The sequence below is a fragment of the Physcomitrium patens genome, chromosome 9, assembly GCF_059467195.1.
Source record: "Physcomitrium patens ecotype Gransden chromosome 9, ASM5946719v1, whole genome shotgun sequence".
Classification (NCBI taxonomy): domain Eukaryota; kingdom Viridiplantae; phylum Streptophyta; class Bryopsida; order Funariales; family Funariaceae; genus Physcomitrium; species Physcomitrium patens.
In genome coordinates this window covers 7,418,061-7,431,474 of record NC_143418.1, presented here as the reverse complement: position 1 = coordinate 7,431,474, position 13,414 = coordinate 7,418,061, and the positions used below count along the sequence as shown (strand labels likewise).

At 37.3% G+C, this 13,414-nt stretch overlaps 1 protein-coding gene across 1 annotated transcript; it reads right to left on the bottom strand.

The window, feature by feature from the left end:
* Positions 1–4,375: 4,375 nt before the first annotated feature.
* On the bottom strand, positions 4,376–10,993 carry LOC112286857 (phosphoenolpyruvate carboxylase 2). The gene is made up of 13 exons (XM_024529181.3): positions 10,187–10,993; positions 9,393–9,796; positions 9,083–9,167; positions 8,768–8,990; positions 8,083–8,186; positions 7,772–7,859; positions 7,499–7,656; positions 7,113–7,340; positions 6,555–6,881; positions 6,003–6,446; positions 5,463–5,849; positions 5,021–5,329; positions 4,376–4,877 (listed from the first exon to the last, which is right to left on the bottom strand). Exons 1-12 carry the CDS (start codon positions 10,343–10,345, stop codon positions 5,024–5,026), a joined length of 2,913 nt encoding a protein of 970 aa, XP_024384949.1. The 5' UTR covers positions 10,346–10,993; the 3' UTR covers positions 4,376–4,877; positions 5,021–5,023.
* Between the last annotated feature and the right edge of the window lie 2,421 nt (positions 10,994–13,414).

Genomic DNA, 13,414 nt, shown 5'->3' with positions numbered 1-13,414 from the left:
AGCACACACACCCGTTTTGAAGAATTTGCCCCCTCCCTATCCTCATCATCACTCGGAATTTCCTCTTCTTCTTTAACTATGACCGATAAAGAAGTTTTGAAACTTTTAATTAGGAGTACTTTTTCAATTCGAGACTGTCCGGTTCACATTCTGAGACGTTTCGAGGTTTTTTACGTGAAGATCCAAGTCATTGCTCAAGGGTTGTTCACACCTACTTTTTACAAAATGTGGAATAGATTTAGAAAAACAAATGTGTAGAAGTAGTTTGATTGGTTGTGAAATTGAATATTGGTTAATTAACTCTAAGGTCCATGAAGCATGGAAATTGAGGATGGATGATGAGTAATATGAAATTTGTGCAAGCAATTGCTTGTGTACAAAAATTACTTTGTTAGTTGTTTTGGAATTGTTCTTTGTATTGTTTCTTAAAACATTGGTTATAGCTTGGGAGTGAGTGCAAATCATGCACTAGGATGTGCTTGAATAGAAATATGTGCACAATAAACCTTGTGCTATTACTTTTTATTCTAATTCTACAAAAAGAAAAAATACCTTCTAAATTATTTTTTATTTCGTAATAATTTAAACTCCAACTCAATTATTCAACAATAATATTTTTCATATTCAAGTTTTTATTTTCATTTCTATTATAAAACACATCAAGGGGGTAAAAATCAATGGGATAAACTAAGAAGACAAATTGGCCTTTTGATTGGCTAAATTTATCAATCATCATTATATTCATTAAAACTTAACTTGCCAATTCACAAGGCCTTAACAAAACCAATCTTAGACTAAGTTCTAAGATGTTCTCACCTTAGAGCTTGCTCAAAAGATGATTGCAACTTCTTTTAGAACCTAAAGATTTCTAAAGCTATAATTAAATTGTAAATTGTAATCTTCAACATATCTTGTGCATTGAAGTTCCAAGTCATTGGCTTGCACTTGGCATGTATGTGCAACAAATGTAGGAAAGAAAAGTCATTTCTTAATAGGTATTATTCTAAAGATTGAAATTTATTTATTTATTTATTTTCATATTGAAATAACAATTTTTTTGGTCCTTTCAACATCAAGGTACTTTTGCTACCATCCATTCAATTGTACCAAGTCGGTATACAATATGGTGCAATTGAGCTTTGGTAGAAGAGAGTGCTTGCAATATTTTTTTTAAAGTTGCCCAATGTCAAAGGACAACTTTTTGAATAGTCAATGACTGTTTGAGAGTAGTGAGTGTTGTCGTTTTTTTCTAGGACATATCTCCAACAACCTCAAGAATGGACTTGCATCTTAAGCTATACTAGAACTTGAGCAATTGTGCAATATTCTACCATAGCACAAGTTTGTATCTTAACATATTAGTCTTGGTTTTTTTGTAGCATCCTTTCACAACATTATTCACATGTTGACGTTTTTTATTTTATTTTTTAAAGAGGAGTAATGAAGGGTTCAAAACAACATATTCAATGTCAACAAAAACCAAAATATTGGGATGGTCAATAGACCTCAAAATATTGCCTTCTTTTAGATCCTTCTGAATTTCTTAATGTTGGACTTCATTGCACACATTCAAGTGAATGCATTGGACAGTTCTCTATATAATTTGTGAATTTGTAGAGAGTTGATTGAGCATCATGCCTCCTCCAAGTTGAACCCATTGAATTATTTTTTGTGATCATAGCACATATTCAACTAGTTATTTTTGTAAATTGTCTAATGTTCTGAATTAATAAGGAAGTAAAATTTTATAAATTTGGAAAAAATAATATTTTTTATTTATAAAAAATATGTATTTTAAGTTTTGAACGTATTCTATACATACATATATATATATATATATATATATATGTATATATTTTCACTTTAAAAACTAAAAAATAATCAAAATTTACAAAAAAATATAAAAATAACTAGTTATGATGACATAACAAGAAATTATAAAAACCAAAAGTAACTTCAAATGACAATATTTATCAAGCGAAATCAAAATTGTGCAACTTTATACTAAGTATGATTCTCTTAATGAATTTACATTTTACAAGTATACTTGAATTTATACTGTTGTAACTAATAAATAAATAATATAGCTTAAGAATTGATTATGATTTTTAATTTGGATTGCACAGTTTATAATATGATTGTAAATATTTACACTGCCAAATTTCAATAAATTATTAAAACTATTAAAAAAGATACTATGGTTGGATTCTATAAAAATAAATAATATATTACTTTAAAAAGTAAATAAGTCAAATCATATATATATATATATATATATATAACATGGAGTATGAATCCTTCCATAAAACAATACTATTGAGGTGCAATACAATTTATTCCTATCGAAACAAAGAATTAATATAAAAAAATGATTTTTTTGTCTACTAATATATCTGCAATAAATTTGAAATTTGAAATATAATGGAGGATTTATTTATTTATTTATTTATTTTCACATATGTGTGGTTTAATTATTTATTTATTTCATTATTTAACTTTTATTATGAAGTAATGAAATATGTTTGTTTGGTTCTTGAATATATTGCTTACATTGTAATTCATTATAATTGATTATAATAGACAATAATGCAAATGCTTGCATCTAAGGAATTTTGGAGCAATGGTGTCAATGTTAGTGCCTAATTAAAAATCGAAACTAACTTGCACATTAATAGGAATCTCTAACTTTATTGTATAAGGTGTTGTTGTTATTTAGTTATTTATTATTTTATTTTATTCATAAATTATTGTCATCAATCCAATGTCTAATGAAGATTTTATAATTCATTAATGTTCCCAAAGTTCTACAATATATTATTTACTATATGTATATGTCTTTATTTTATGTTATTTTTATTTTATTTATTTTTTGATCAGCAATTTATATTGTAGCTATAAGGAAATGTGGTGAAGACATTGATGACAGTGCAATATAATTGCCACAAAAATTGTAAAAATGGCAACACAAATTCCTCTATGTTGCTATGTAATGTTCGAATTAAATTATCCATAAATTTCTTTTTTTAATATGCAAAAAAAAAAAAAAAAAAAAAAAAAAACTTGTTTTTATATTGTTGACTTTAAAAATCAATTGAATCAACATCCTTGTAAATTGCTATAGAGTTGGGTCCATTCCACCTTCTCAAGGTTTAAGTTTAAATTCCAAATATGATTTGTGTTGGACTGTAGGATTTAGAATTGGGATTTATGATGCATGATTAAAGATTTACAGATTAAAATTTAGAGTTAAAAGGTAGGATTTTGAATTAAGGAATATAATTAATAAATTAAGATTCAAGGCAACAATCATTTGCATGGACACACAATAAGATTGTTACTCATACTTTGTTGCATATGAACATCTATGAGAGTCTATTTTGAAAAAAAACATCCTTTACAAGAGAAGCAAATAAAATGTCTTGCCTTTTTTACATAATCATACATGCAATTTTCAAGATCAATAATCATTTGAAAATTTTTCAATTTACAACCACATTCAAGGAATTTTTTACCATCATCAAATCCCAATCTCAAAGTCATTACTTTAAAACCTGATACACTTGAAAAACTCCAAGAAATATTACGCTTTGAAAAACTAATCAAGAAAAAAAAAAAAAAAAAAACTAAAACTAAAAATTAAAAATACAGTTAGGACTGTATATAATCATGTGTATTTAACCATGTTTACATACACAATGTTTCACTACAGATCAGAAGCTCTTTATATGACTACTTTGTCACCACTAAAATCTATTTCACGATAAAATAAAACATAGTTTATGTCGACATGTTAGTATGAATAACATAACTATTCAATTAATATTCTATTTCACTTTTCATGGTTATAATCCACTTTTCAATTGTAATGAACTTCTTTTCAATGCTTTTCTCCTGACATCCATGGGTTATGTATCCATTCAAAGAAAATTTGGTTAATTTTTAAAAATTGTTATTGTCATTATTTCACATCATAGATTCCAAAATGTAATTTTTTTTAATGAAACGTTGACAAGAGAAAACCTCAAAAGATTTACTTCTAATTTTTTATCTTGGAAAATTCGATTGCCTAGTTTTTGTGAAATGTGTCGAATTTTCACATTTCCAATAATTCAGGAGATATACGACTAGTCAATTATAACTGGCTAAAGAAAGAAGAAAAGAAACCCAGTTAAAGTCCACATAAAATAGTAAGTAAAAGATAGTGTAGATATGTTTTCTGATTTGTGTCTCACCATTGACGTTTGTTTAAAGATCACTACTAACTCACACTCACATGTCTTTTTCCAAGTATGTTTGGGTGAAGGCACTTTTAAACCTGAAGTGGTTATACAAAGTACATCTAACACCCAGCACTAAATATTCTGATTACGCATGATGGAGAAACAAGCACAAACTTTTCATTCAAAAACCACAACGAGGTACGAGATCAGAACTCTGTGTGTTGAAGGAGGATAGTGGCAGATTATTTAGACCTAGTAGATCAGCTTTGCTGAAGATTCTTTCGCCGTGCACATTGTCTGTGCATTTGAAGGAATATGGCACTAGTGAGGAAGCCATAGCCACCATCGACTTATAATGTACCAGTGCACAAGCTAAACCAGCCATGTTTAAGTAGATATTGTGATTGTGTGTTGGGTACAGGGATAGGTAAGAAGACCCGGCCAGCCAAAACAGTCTCCATCCCCTGCACCACACCCATCAGTCTATATGATGTTGGTATTGCGCAAAAATGGCAGCTTTATACGTATTGACGATTGGTTGGCAGCCTCGAGCACTTTTGAGTGATAAAAACAATGTCCCAAAGACGACACCTCGTTGATGGATCTCGGTATTGATTTCAGCTTACAGATGCGGAAGTTGAGGTCTTTCTCATCTACCTGCACCACGGGCAGGGTTCACAGATTATTGTTTTAACTCCAGGGGGGGAGGGGGGGGGGGGGGGGGAGGACAAAGCAATAGAAGATGCACGACATAAGGCATGAAAGGTCAACCGTAAGGAACTGAAAGAGGTGATGAGTACCCTCTATCCTGTATTTTGAATGCCGGCCGCGATACCCTTCATGGTGAGAATTAGAGTATCCTCGAGCCCAGGTGCGAATTCAGTTGTGGGGTTCAGTTTTACCAGCTCTGCAGCACGCCTGGGTGTTGTCGGCACGTCGGATTGGTCCTTGCTACCGTTTTGTTGTGAACAGAACTGAGAGTTCTGATCACGCATCTTCTTCAGCACTAATGCCTGCTGCACGTTAAGAGCCGTGATATAGGGTTCTCGAAGTCGTAGACGTTGTTTCAGCGAGGGGTTTCCTTGTAAGATCTCATCGTGAAATGTGATCTGCGCAATTTACGTTTTGAGGATTGCAACGTCAGCTCTAAATTGTCCATAATCTACTGAGCGAAGAATAGCTCTCAAAGCTAGCCAAGTTTGAAAAAGTGGTACAAATCCATTGCAAATGAAATAATTCTACCTTCAGGAGGAGATCTCTCGTCTCGCTGTACTTGCGTCTCAGTTCCTCTCCCAAAGGCTTCAGCTCATCTGACACAAGCAAAGCATCATACAAGGCGGCTATACGAGGATCACCCTTTGCAAACACCATCTCGACTAAATCGATAGTTACACGGAAAAACGGCCACTGGTTGTACATCCGACGAAGAGTAGCAATATTCCTGGGGTCAGTCCGGAGTGCGTCTCTCAGAGCTGATCCAAGGCCCAGCCAGACAGGCAGATGGAAGCGTGTCTGCGTCCATGCAAAAATCCAGGGAATGGCTCGTAGAGACTCGATGCCTCCGCTAGGTTTGCGTTTGGAGGGACGACTTCCAATGTTCATGCGGCCGTATTCGAGCTCTGGTGTCGCCTGTTCAACCCCCAAGCCAAACAATTATTAGCCCCAATAATTTGCATCCAAAAACACGTTGGGAATCCGAAAGGGACGTCGATAAATAGCAGCGGAGAAATGTCAGTTGTAGACTCGTTATACTGCAGACACTACACACCCTCACGTACTCACCGCGCGGAAATATTCCACAAAGCTTGGATTCTGAAATACGATGGAGCGGTACTCGTTTGTGGATGCCACTGCCATGACATCCATGAGCTGTCTCCATTCGGGTTTTGGGGCGATTGGAGGGTGCATTCCATGTTCCAGTGTAGCTGCTGTAAAGCGCTGCAATGTTCTGAAACACAGGTGCTCCTCTCCAAAAGATTGTTCAATAACTTCTCCTTGGATCGTCACTCGCAGCGATCCGTTAATTGTGTCCGGGGGCTGTGATAAAATGGCAAGATGTGTTGGGCCTCCACCCCTACCTACCGTGCCCCCTCGTCCATGGAACATGGTGAGACGAACGTCATACTGCTTAGCAACTTTCACCAAGTCCTCCTGCGCTTTAAACATTTGCCACGCTGCTGACAGCCGTCCTGCATCTTTTCCCGAATCCGAGTATCCTATCATGACCTGGAACAAAAATGAAATGAGCTTTGGATTGAGTAAAAATTTCATTTGTATCAGGAAATGTGAATATCTTTGAATATGAAAGGCCGCACAAGGATTATTTAACTTTACCTCTTGCTTCCCATTGATGTGGTTCAGATACCAGTCAATGGAAAAGAGTCGTGAAAGGGCCGCGGGGGCTGCTTCTAAGTCGGCGAGCTTCTCGAACAAGGGCACCACTCGCAGTGGCTGCTTAATTCGGCTTTCGCGCTGCAGTAGCTCCACCGCCAATACATCTGAAGGAGCTGTTGCCATGGAAATGACATAAGCACCAAAGCAATCTGGAGGTAGCTCAGCGACGACTTTCAAAGTGTCCAAAACGTCCTTGACTTCATCCGTCACTGGTAAATCAGATCCAAACAGAGGACGCTTCCCACGAAGTTCTGAGAGAAGCCATTCCTGTAAATTCACCAGGCATTGGACACTTTAAAGAGGACAAACAAGTAGCCATATTTTAAAAATAGAATATATTAGAACCGAAGTTGCGGTTAAGAAATCCTCATCTGGTTCGTAAGGAATCAACACAAGACCAAATGAAATCATTGATGATTCTCTGTATCAAGCGCACTCCAAACTCTGCATGACATTCAGTCCTACTCTACATAACATGTCCTTAGAAGAGAATTATACCTGACGTTCTTCTTCAGACCAATTGCGGTACGAGCCAATACCAAGGTAATTGGTGATGGCATCGATGGCGTCAGTGTGACGATCAGATTCCTGCCGAATGTCTAGCCTCACCAGGCTCAAACCAAAACATGATACCTGACGCATGAAATCCAAAAGACTTCCATCTGCAATGGGCTTGTCTCCAGTCTCACAAAGCGACCTGTGACAAAGCTCCAATGGCTCCAAAATCTGTAATATGAGGGCGAAGAAAAGTAAAAGTATGTTCCAACTGACAGCCAACTTAAGCAAATTTTTGTGCCCCATGAATTACAAGAAATTTCTCAATACACTTTGAAGTTCGATCGAACTATTTCCATGAAAGCTTCTCAAAAAGTGTTTCCAGTTACCTGTGAGGCATCTGTGTAAGTTTCTTCTACAGGAATGTCACTCTTCCCATTCATCTGCAACAATTGCCGCATGCGTTCACGCGTGCTGTATAACTTGTCACGCATGTCACCCAGTAACACACGGAATGGCTCATTGGGAGGAATATGCTTCCAGAATTCTGATTCACATCAAACCCAATGCCTGAGTCGTAATAGAGTTTGAGCTCAACACTGCCCCAGCAACTCATATTACTGAAACAATTCGCAAGAGTAATTTTCAGATGAGAGGGTTACCAATGTAGTGCTTTGCTTCCTTGCGATGCAGGGATTCGATCTTCGACACCCTTTCTCTGAGCTCATCACTACACCGCCACATTGACAGCTGGAAAAAGAACACAGTTAAATTCACAAGTTCAGTCGTTCAACCTAAACGTAGAATACGTGATATGTTGATAAAATTCATCAAAATTCGACTTTCATTCAGATCGGGGAATTAATTCATGTGAGGGTTTTCCGCTATGTGACACATTTCCTTCGGAACATTGCCTCAAAAGTGAATGAAATGAAATCGCACATGAAGATCCCGGCAGTAGAAAGTTCCAAACCTCAAACATGAGATCTTCAATCTGGGCGAAATAAAGGTTAGCTGCCATCAGTCGGGCCAACAAACACACATCTCTAGTGACCTCCGGCGTCACGCGTGGGTTGCCTGATTCAAAGAGTAAACTTCAAAAGTAAATGGAATATCCAATTTTTCAAGCATCTGAAGGACTACGAAGCAGATCCATCTAGAATAAGGATAGGAGAATCAAAAACATATTAGCATGCATATCTCCAGTTTCTGGACCGACATGGTCCCACCACAACTTACAGCGATGAATATGTTTCCACAAATAGGACATTCCAAAAGGTCGATTCCAACATATGTGGTGGTTTAGAGGCGTTACTACAGCACCTATCTAAACACACACACCCTTGAACTATCTTCACAACTTACTTGATATCAATCTACTGAATATATGTCAGAAAATCGACCGGAGCGGGAGCTCTCAATCATGTGTAAAGATCCGCGTTCAAGAGACACCACTGACCAAAGGAAACGTCAAACTTATCCTCGATGTAGTGTCAACCATATGGTAAGACTACATATGTCGCGTCGCCATCCTACATCATAGATTTGGGAATAGATTGTAAAACATGAGCAATCAAAAGATGCTCTTCTTAAACTCGAGTATTACACATACTAATAGCGCACCAAAATCCTTGTCCGGTGCAAGGGACAAGACTTACCGTCACGATCACCACCCATCCAAGATGAAAAATGAATGAGTTTGACATTGTGTGGAAGACGCTCCTTCACCCCAATCGACTTCAATGCGGTGTCAACACGACGCAAGAACTTGGGAAGACCGTTCCATATAGTTTCGTGAAAATAACTCATGCCAGCACGCATCTCATCCTGGGGTGTGGGTTGTGATCGCCTAATCTCGTCAGTGCGGAAGGCAGCTTGAATCTGTCCAAGACAATGACTGTTAGTAACTTCGCCACTTCAAACCAAGAGACTTGCAATGACTACCAAGTCAACGAAGGCTGTTTTTAGCACACCTCTCGTTGTAGAGCTTCGTCCCACTCCTTTTTCTCGTCTGCTGTAATGTCCTTCTGATACATTTGTGACAGGCAGTTTCGAATTCTGCAAAAATCAAGAACTTAGAAGCATTACTGAGTAACTGGCAATCATGCATAGAGGTATGCACCTGTGAAAACAGACTCCATGTTCACACTTACAAGCTCATCGACCACTATGTCTAGCACCATTTAAGAGAAATGAGACGATATGCACCTAGACATGGCCCCCAGGGTTACCACCAAAAGCTGCACAACAAAATTCACTGCATGCAGAACTCGAAAATCGTACCGAGAATGCTTCTGAAGAAGAGACCGGCGAACAGCTTGAGTGGGATGTGCTGTGAAAACAAGATCCACAGTCTGCTCCTTCAGTGCCTCGAAAAGTTCCTGGGGTGATTTTTTAAGTTGTTTTACAAGGCGATGCAATGTCTCCTCCATATCCGACTCTGTCAAGGCGCTGTTTTCATCTCCGATGTCACCTTTCTTAGCATTCGAAACACGTCGTCGCAGAGCAATTTGAACCTCTTCGGCTAAATTTCCGAGATTAAGCATGTGTGAAAATGAACTTGCTACAACAATGTCATCTCCAGGGTCTAGGTTATTCAGCACGTCTGCAAGCTGCTGGAGCTTCTGTACGTCCCCTGCACCATCCGTCTTGGAGTACAACCCGGACAACTCGTACAAATCCTGGACCTGCAGTGAGGGTGAGCACACAGTGAGGACCGAGTTACTGACCTTCGGGTGCATCTCACGATCGCAGCCCACATGAACCCACAAAAGAATCTTGTTTACAGAATCAAGGAGGAGCACTAACAGGATCCAGCTACCTCGACTGCATTCCCTCTCCCACACCGATGACCTCGCAAGTCTTTCAAGTTACAAAACCCACACCCAATCCTTCACGGATCTAACAGAGGCTCAGTAAACCAGCAAAAGAAAACACGGTTTAGACTACGTCCACATGATTCGTGGAAAAGCTGATGATCTGCAGCGTGCCTGCTTATGCACTTTGGAACCTCACAAACGAAATCGCATTGCTAATGGAGCAATCGGGCAAGGTGGACATAAATTACGAATGCTCACCTTATCCTTCAGCTCTTTCCCGTGAAGCTCCTCGAGGATGTCAAGGAACCGATCGAGCAGAAGCGCATCGTACTCGATTAGTTTGTCGTCTTCAGACACTCGTTTTGGCACGAGCAGCCGCATCTGGGCGTCAATCGACGCCATCTTCTGTAACATCATCTTTCAAGACTTCCCAAACCGTCCACCTTCCGAAGACGTTCAAAAGATATTCTATCAATCAACCTACGTTCCACCCCCCTCCCCTTTCTTCCACTTCCACTTAGCTCTACAACGCCCCAACTCCTCGTCGCACACCCCGCCCCAATTCACACTTTTTCAACACAAAAGCAGACACTCTCGCCGCATAGACATCCACACACGCACCCAGGAGGAGGATCCCACGAGCGGGCGTCACACGAAACAAGTCCGAAAGGGGTCAGACCCTAAACAATGCCTCCAACTCCGCAGCAGTAACAACAACATGCAGCGACAAAACCCAAAAGCGACACGACACACTCGAGACACACCCCTTTTTCTTTTCACTAGACCCACGAGAAAGGCTTCATACTCCGAGACTTTCAACAATCACAGACTGCAGCCACTGTGATGAAGTTGGGCTAAACAAATTCACACTAATAATAAAAACCCAGCCATCCATCCACTCACACAGAAAGCTAAATATATATATAAATATTGTGGGAGCACTCCCTTCAGTCACTTCACTTCACTCTCACTCACTCACAATAGACTCACTCACTCACTCACTCACGCACTCTCTGATTCACATGAGAACGTGAGCATGAGGAGTAATATATAGGGCATGAACGAGTGAACGAGGGAGTGGCGTGGTTGGGAGAGGAGAGGTCCTCCTCCTTCTCTCCTCTTCGACATGTCGTCATCGCCGTCGTCATGAGAAGCCCATGAGACATGGCTCCCTTACTGTTGTTGTACCCCCTTCTGAAGCTCCTTCACTCTTTAGATTTAGTTTTTGTTTTGTTTTGTTTTTTTCATTTTCATCAAATTATGAACTCTAGAGCAGCAGTCTAAGTGGAGAGAGGCTATTGAAGGATGCAAAGCAACAACACTGTCATAGAGGGGCATTCAGCAAACAGTCCCGGGCATTAAGCAAACAGTCCCGGGTAAAGGTTGTAGTAGCTGTAGCACTCCCTCAAGCCATCAATAATCTGCTGCTTCAGCTTGGATTAACTTATATCATATCAGAATTATATATTTTTATATATATATATATATATATAGCGAGAGAGAGAGAGAGAGAGAGATCTCATTTCTTATTGACAGTGTGTGAATACGGAATTGCTTTTGGCAGTTATTTTATTTTATTTTATTTTATGGTTGTGCTGGTTGAAGTTTTTATTCTGCTGTATTTGTGTGTGATAGTAGAAGCTGCTTGTCTTGCACAAGCAGTAGATCGTGATGGGGAACATGGGAACATGGGTGACCTCTCATTTCTTCTCTTGGACTTTTTCAACTTTCAACTACTTGGGCTGCACATCCCTTAAACAGCCTTTGTGTATGAAGTGAACCAAGTATCTAAAATTTATTTATATTTAAAGCCTCGGAGGGTAATAGTGCCCTGCAAACAACTTTTATATGAAATTAATATAATGAAAGCAAATTCAGTATCAATCTGTGTTCTGGATGCTCATTTGGTATCTTTCTTTTCCTTTTCTTTTCTATGGTAAGTGATCGAAGTTTGAGCATGTGGGCTGTTCTGTTGTTTAAAGCTTGAAAACCCAATGTGGTGTACATGTTCACTGTTGCTTGCCCCTTAAATTTCTAATATATATATTTTTGCCAGGAGACAGGCTGAATATAAATTGAGTTAATAATTTGGTGTCAGAGCATAATCCCAATACTTCTACTACAGTCAACAACTAGTAGCATACCCTTGAAAAAATCTTGTGATAAAAAATAAAAAATAAAAGTTTAAGGTGAACTCCTACAAATGGATGCACAAACCTTATTACAATATTGAGAATATATATATATATATATGTATATATGCACATCTACAAACATATACATTTTGTGTATATGTATGTATATATATATATATATATATAGAAGTAAAGGAGAACAATGCATATAATTGAGAGCTGTTGCAAAAAACTTATGAGCAGTATATAGGTATATATATATATATATATATATTTTGTTGCAGAAGCAAATGGATGTTTGAAATGAAATGAAAACATGCTCAATAATGAGGTACATTACAAGCCAACATTTGTAGCTTAATGACGCTTGCAATTGTTTCTATTTGTTTAGAATTGACTCCAAATAGGTTCTAAGTTCACCACCATTTCATATTGGAATTTAAACCACATTTTCTTTAAAAACTCCACCACAAATATGCTAAAATCATAATTTTGAAATGATAACTTGGACCATCCAAAAAGTCTAGTGCAAAAGGTAATAAATGATTGAACCAACGGAATACTCTTTAAGAACATGGCATCAAAAAATTGACTTAGTTTTGTTTTCAATTATTTTTATGAAGATTTAGATTATAGCATGTAAATTACTATATATTAAATAAACACACAAATGGTGATTGTTTATGTAGATGACCCATAAATCTTTTGAAAGATAGATATTGTTGCATCATCATATCAACCAATGGATGTATTGAAAAGAAAACCCTAAACCATTGTAGTATGAATGGATGGAAGGCTCTAAGTATTTCATCAAATTTATATCATAAGAAGTTAAATTATTTACACAAAGAGGACAACAAGAAGATACAAATTTTTAAAAGATATGTCATGCGAGGTGACAATTGAATTGGATATGTTGATGATGATAGGCACACAACTTCATATTAACTAGTTTGTGATTGTGGTGAATCAAAATATAGATAGTTAGAGATATGAATTCATTGGATAGCAGTTAAAAGAATCTTGTGTTGTGAAAAAAGCACTTTAAGTATCATATCAGAATTGAAAAAAACGTAATTATAACAATACTGCATTGAAAACTAATTTTAGATTTTATTGACAACCTATCAATTATGTTAATCAATAAAATAAAATACATAGCATCAAGTCATTGTGTAAAATGATGCAGCATTGCTTCATTAATTGGTGGCAAGTGACGACTTCATTAATTAGAAGTTTTCAAGATGGAAAGAATAAAGCAACAGTGTGAAATATATAGATCAATCAAAGAAAACGAAACTTACTTAGCATTGAATATAACTTACATTTTAATCTGTAGGAAAAACTTTAA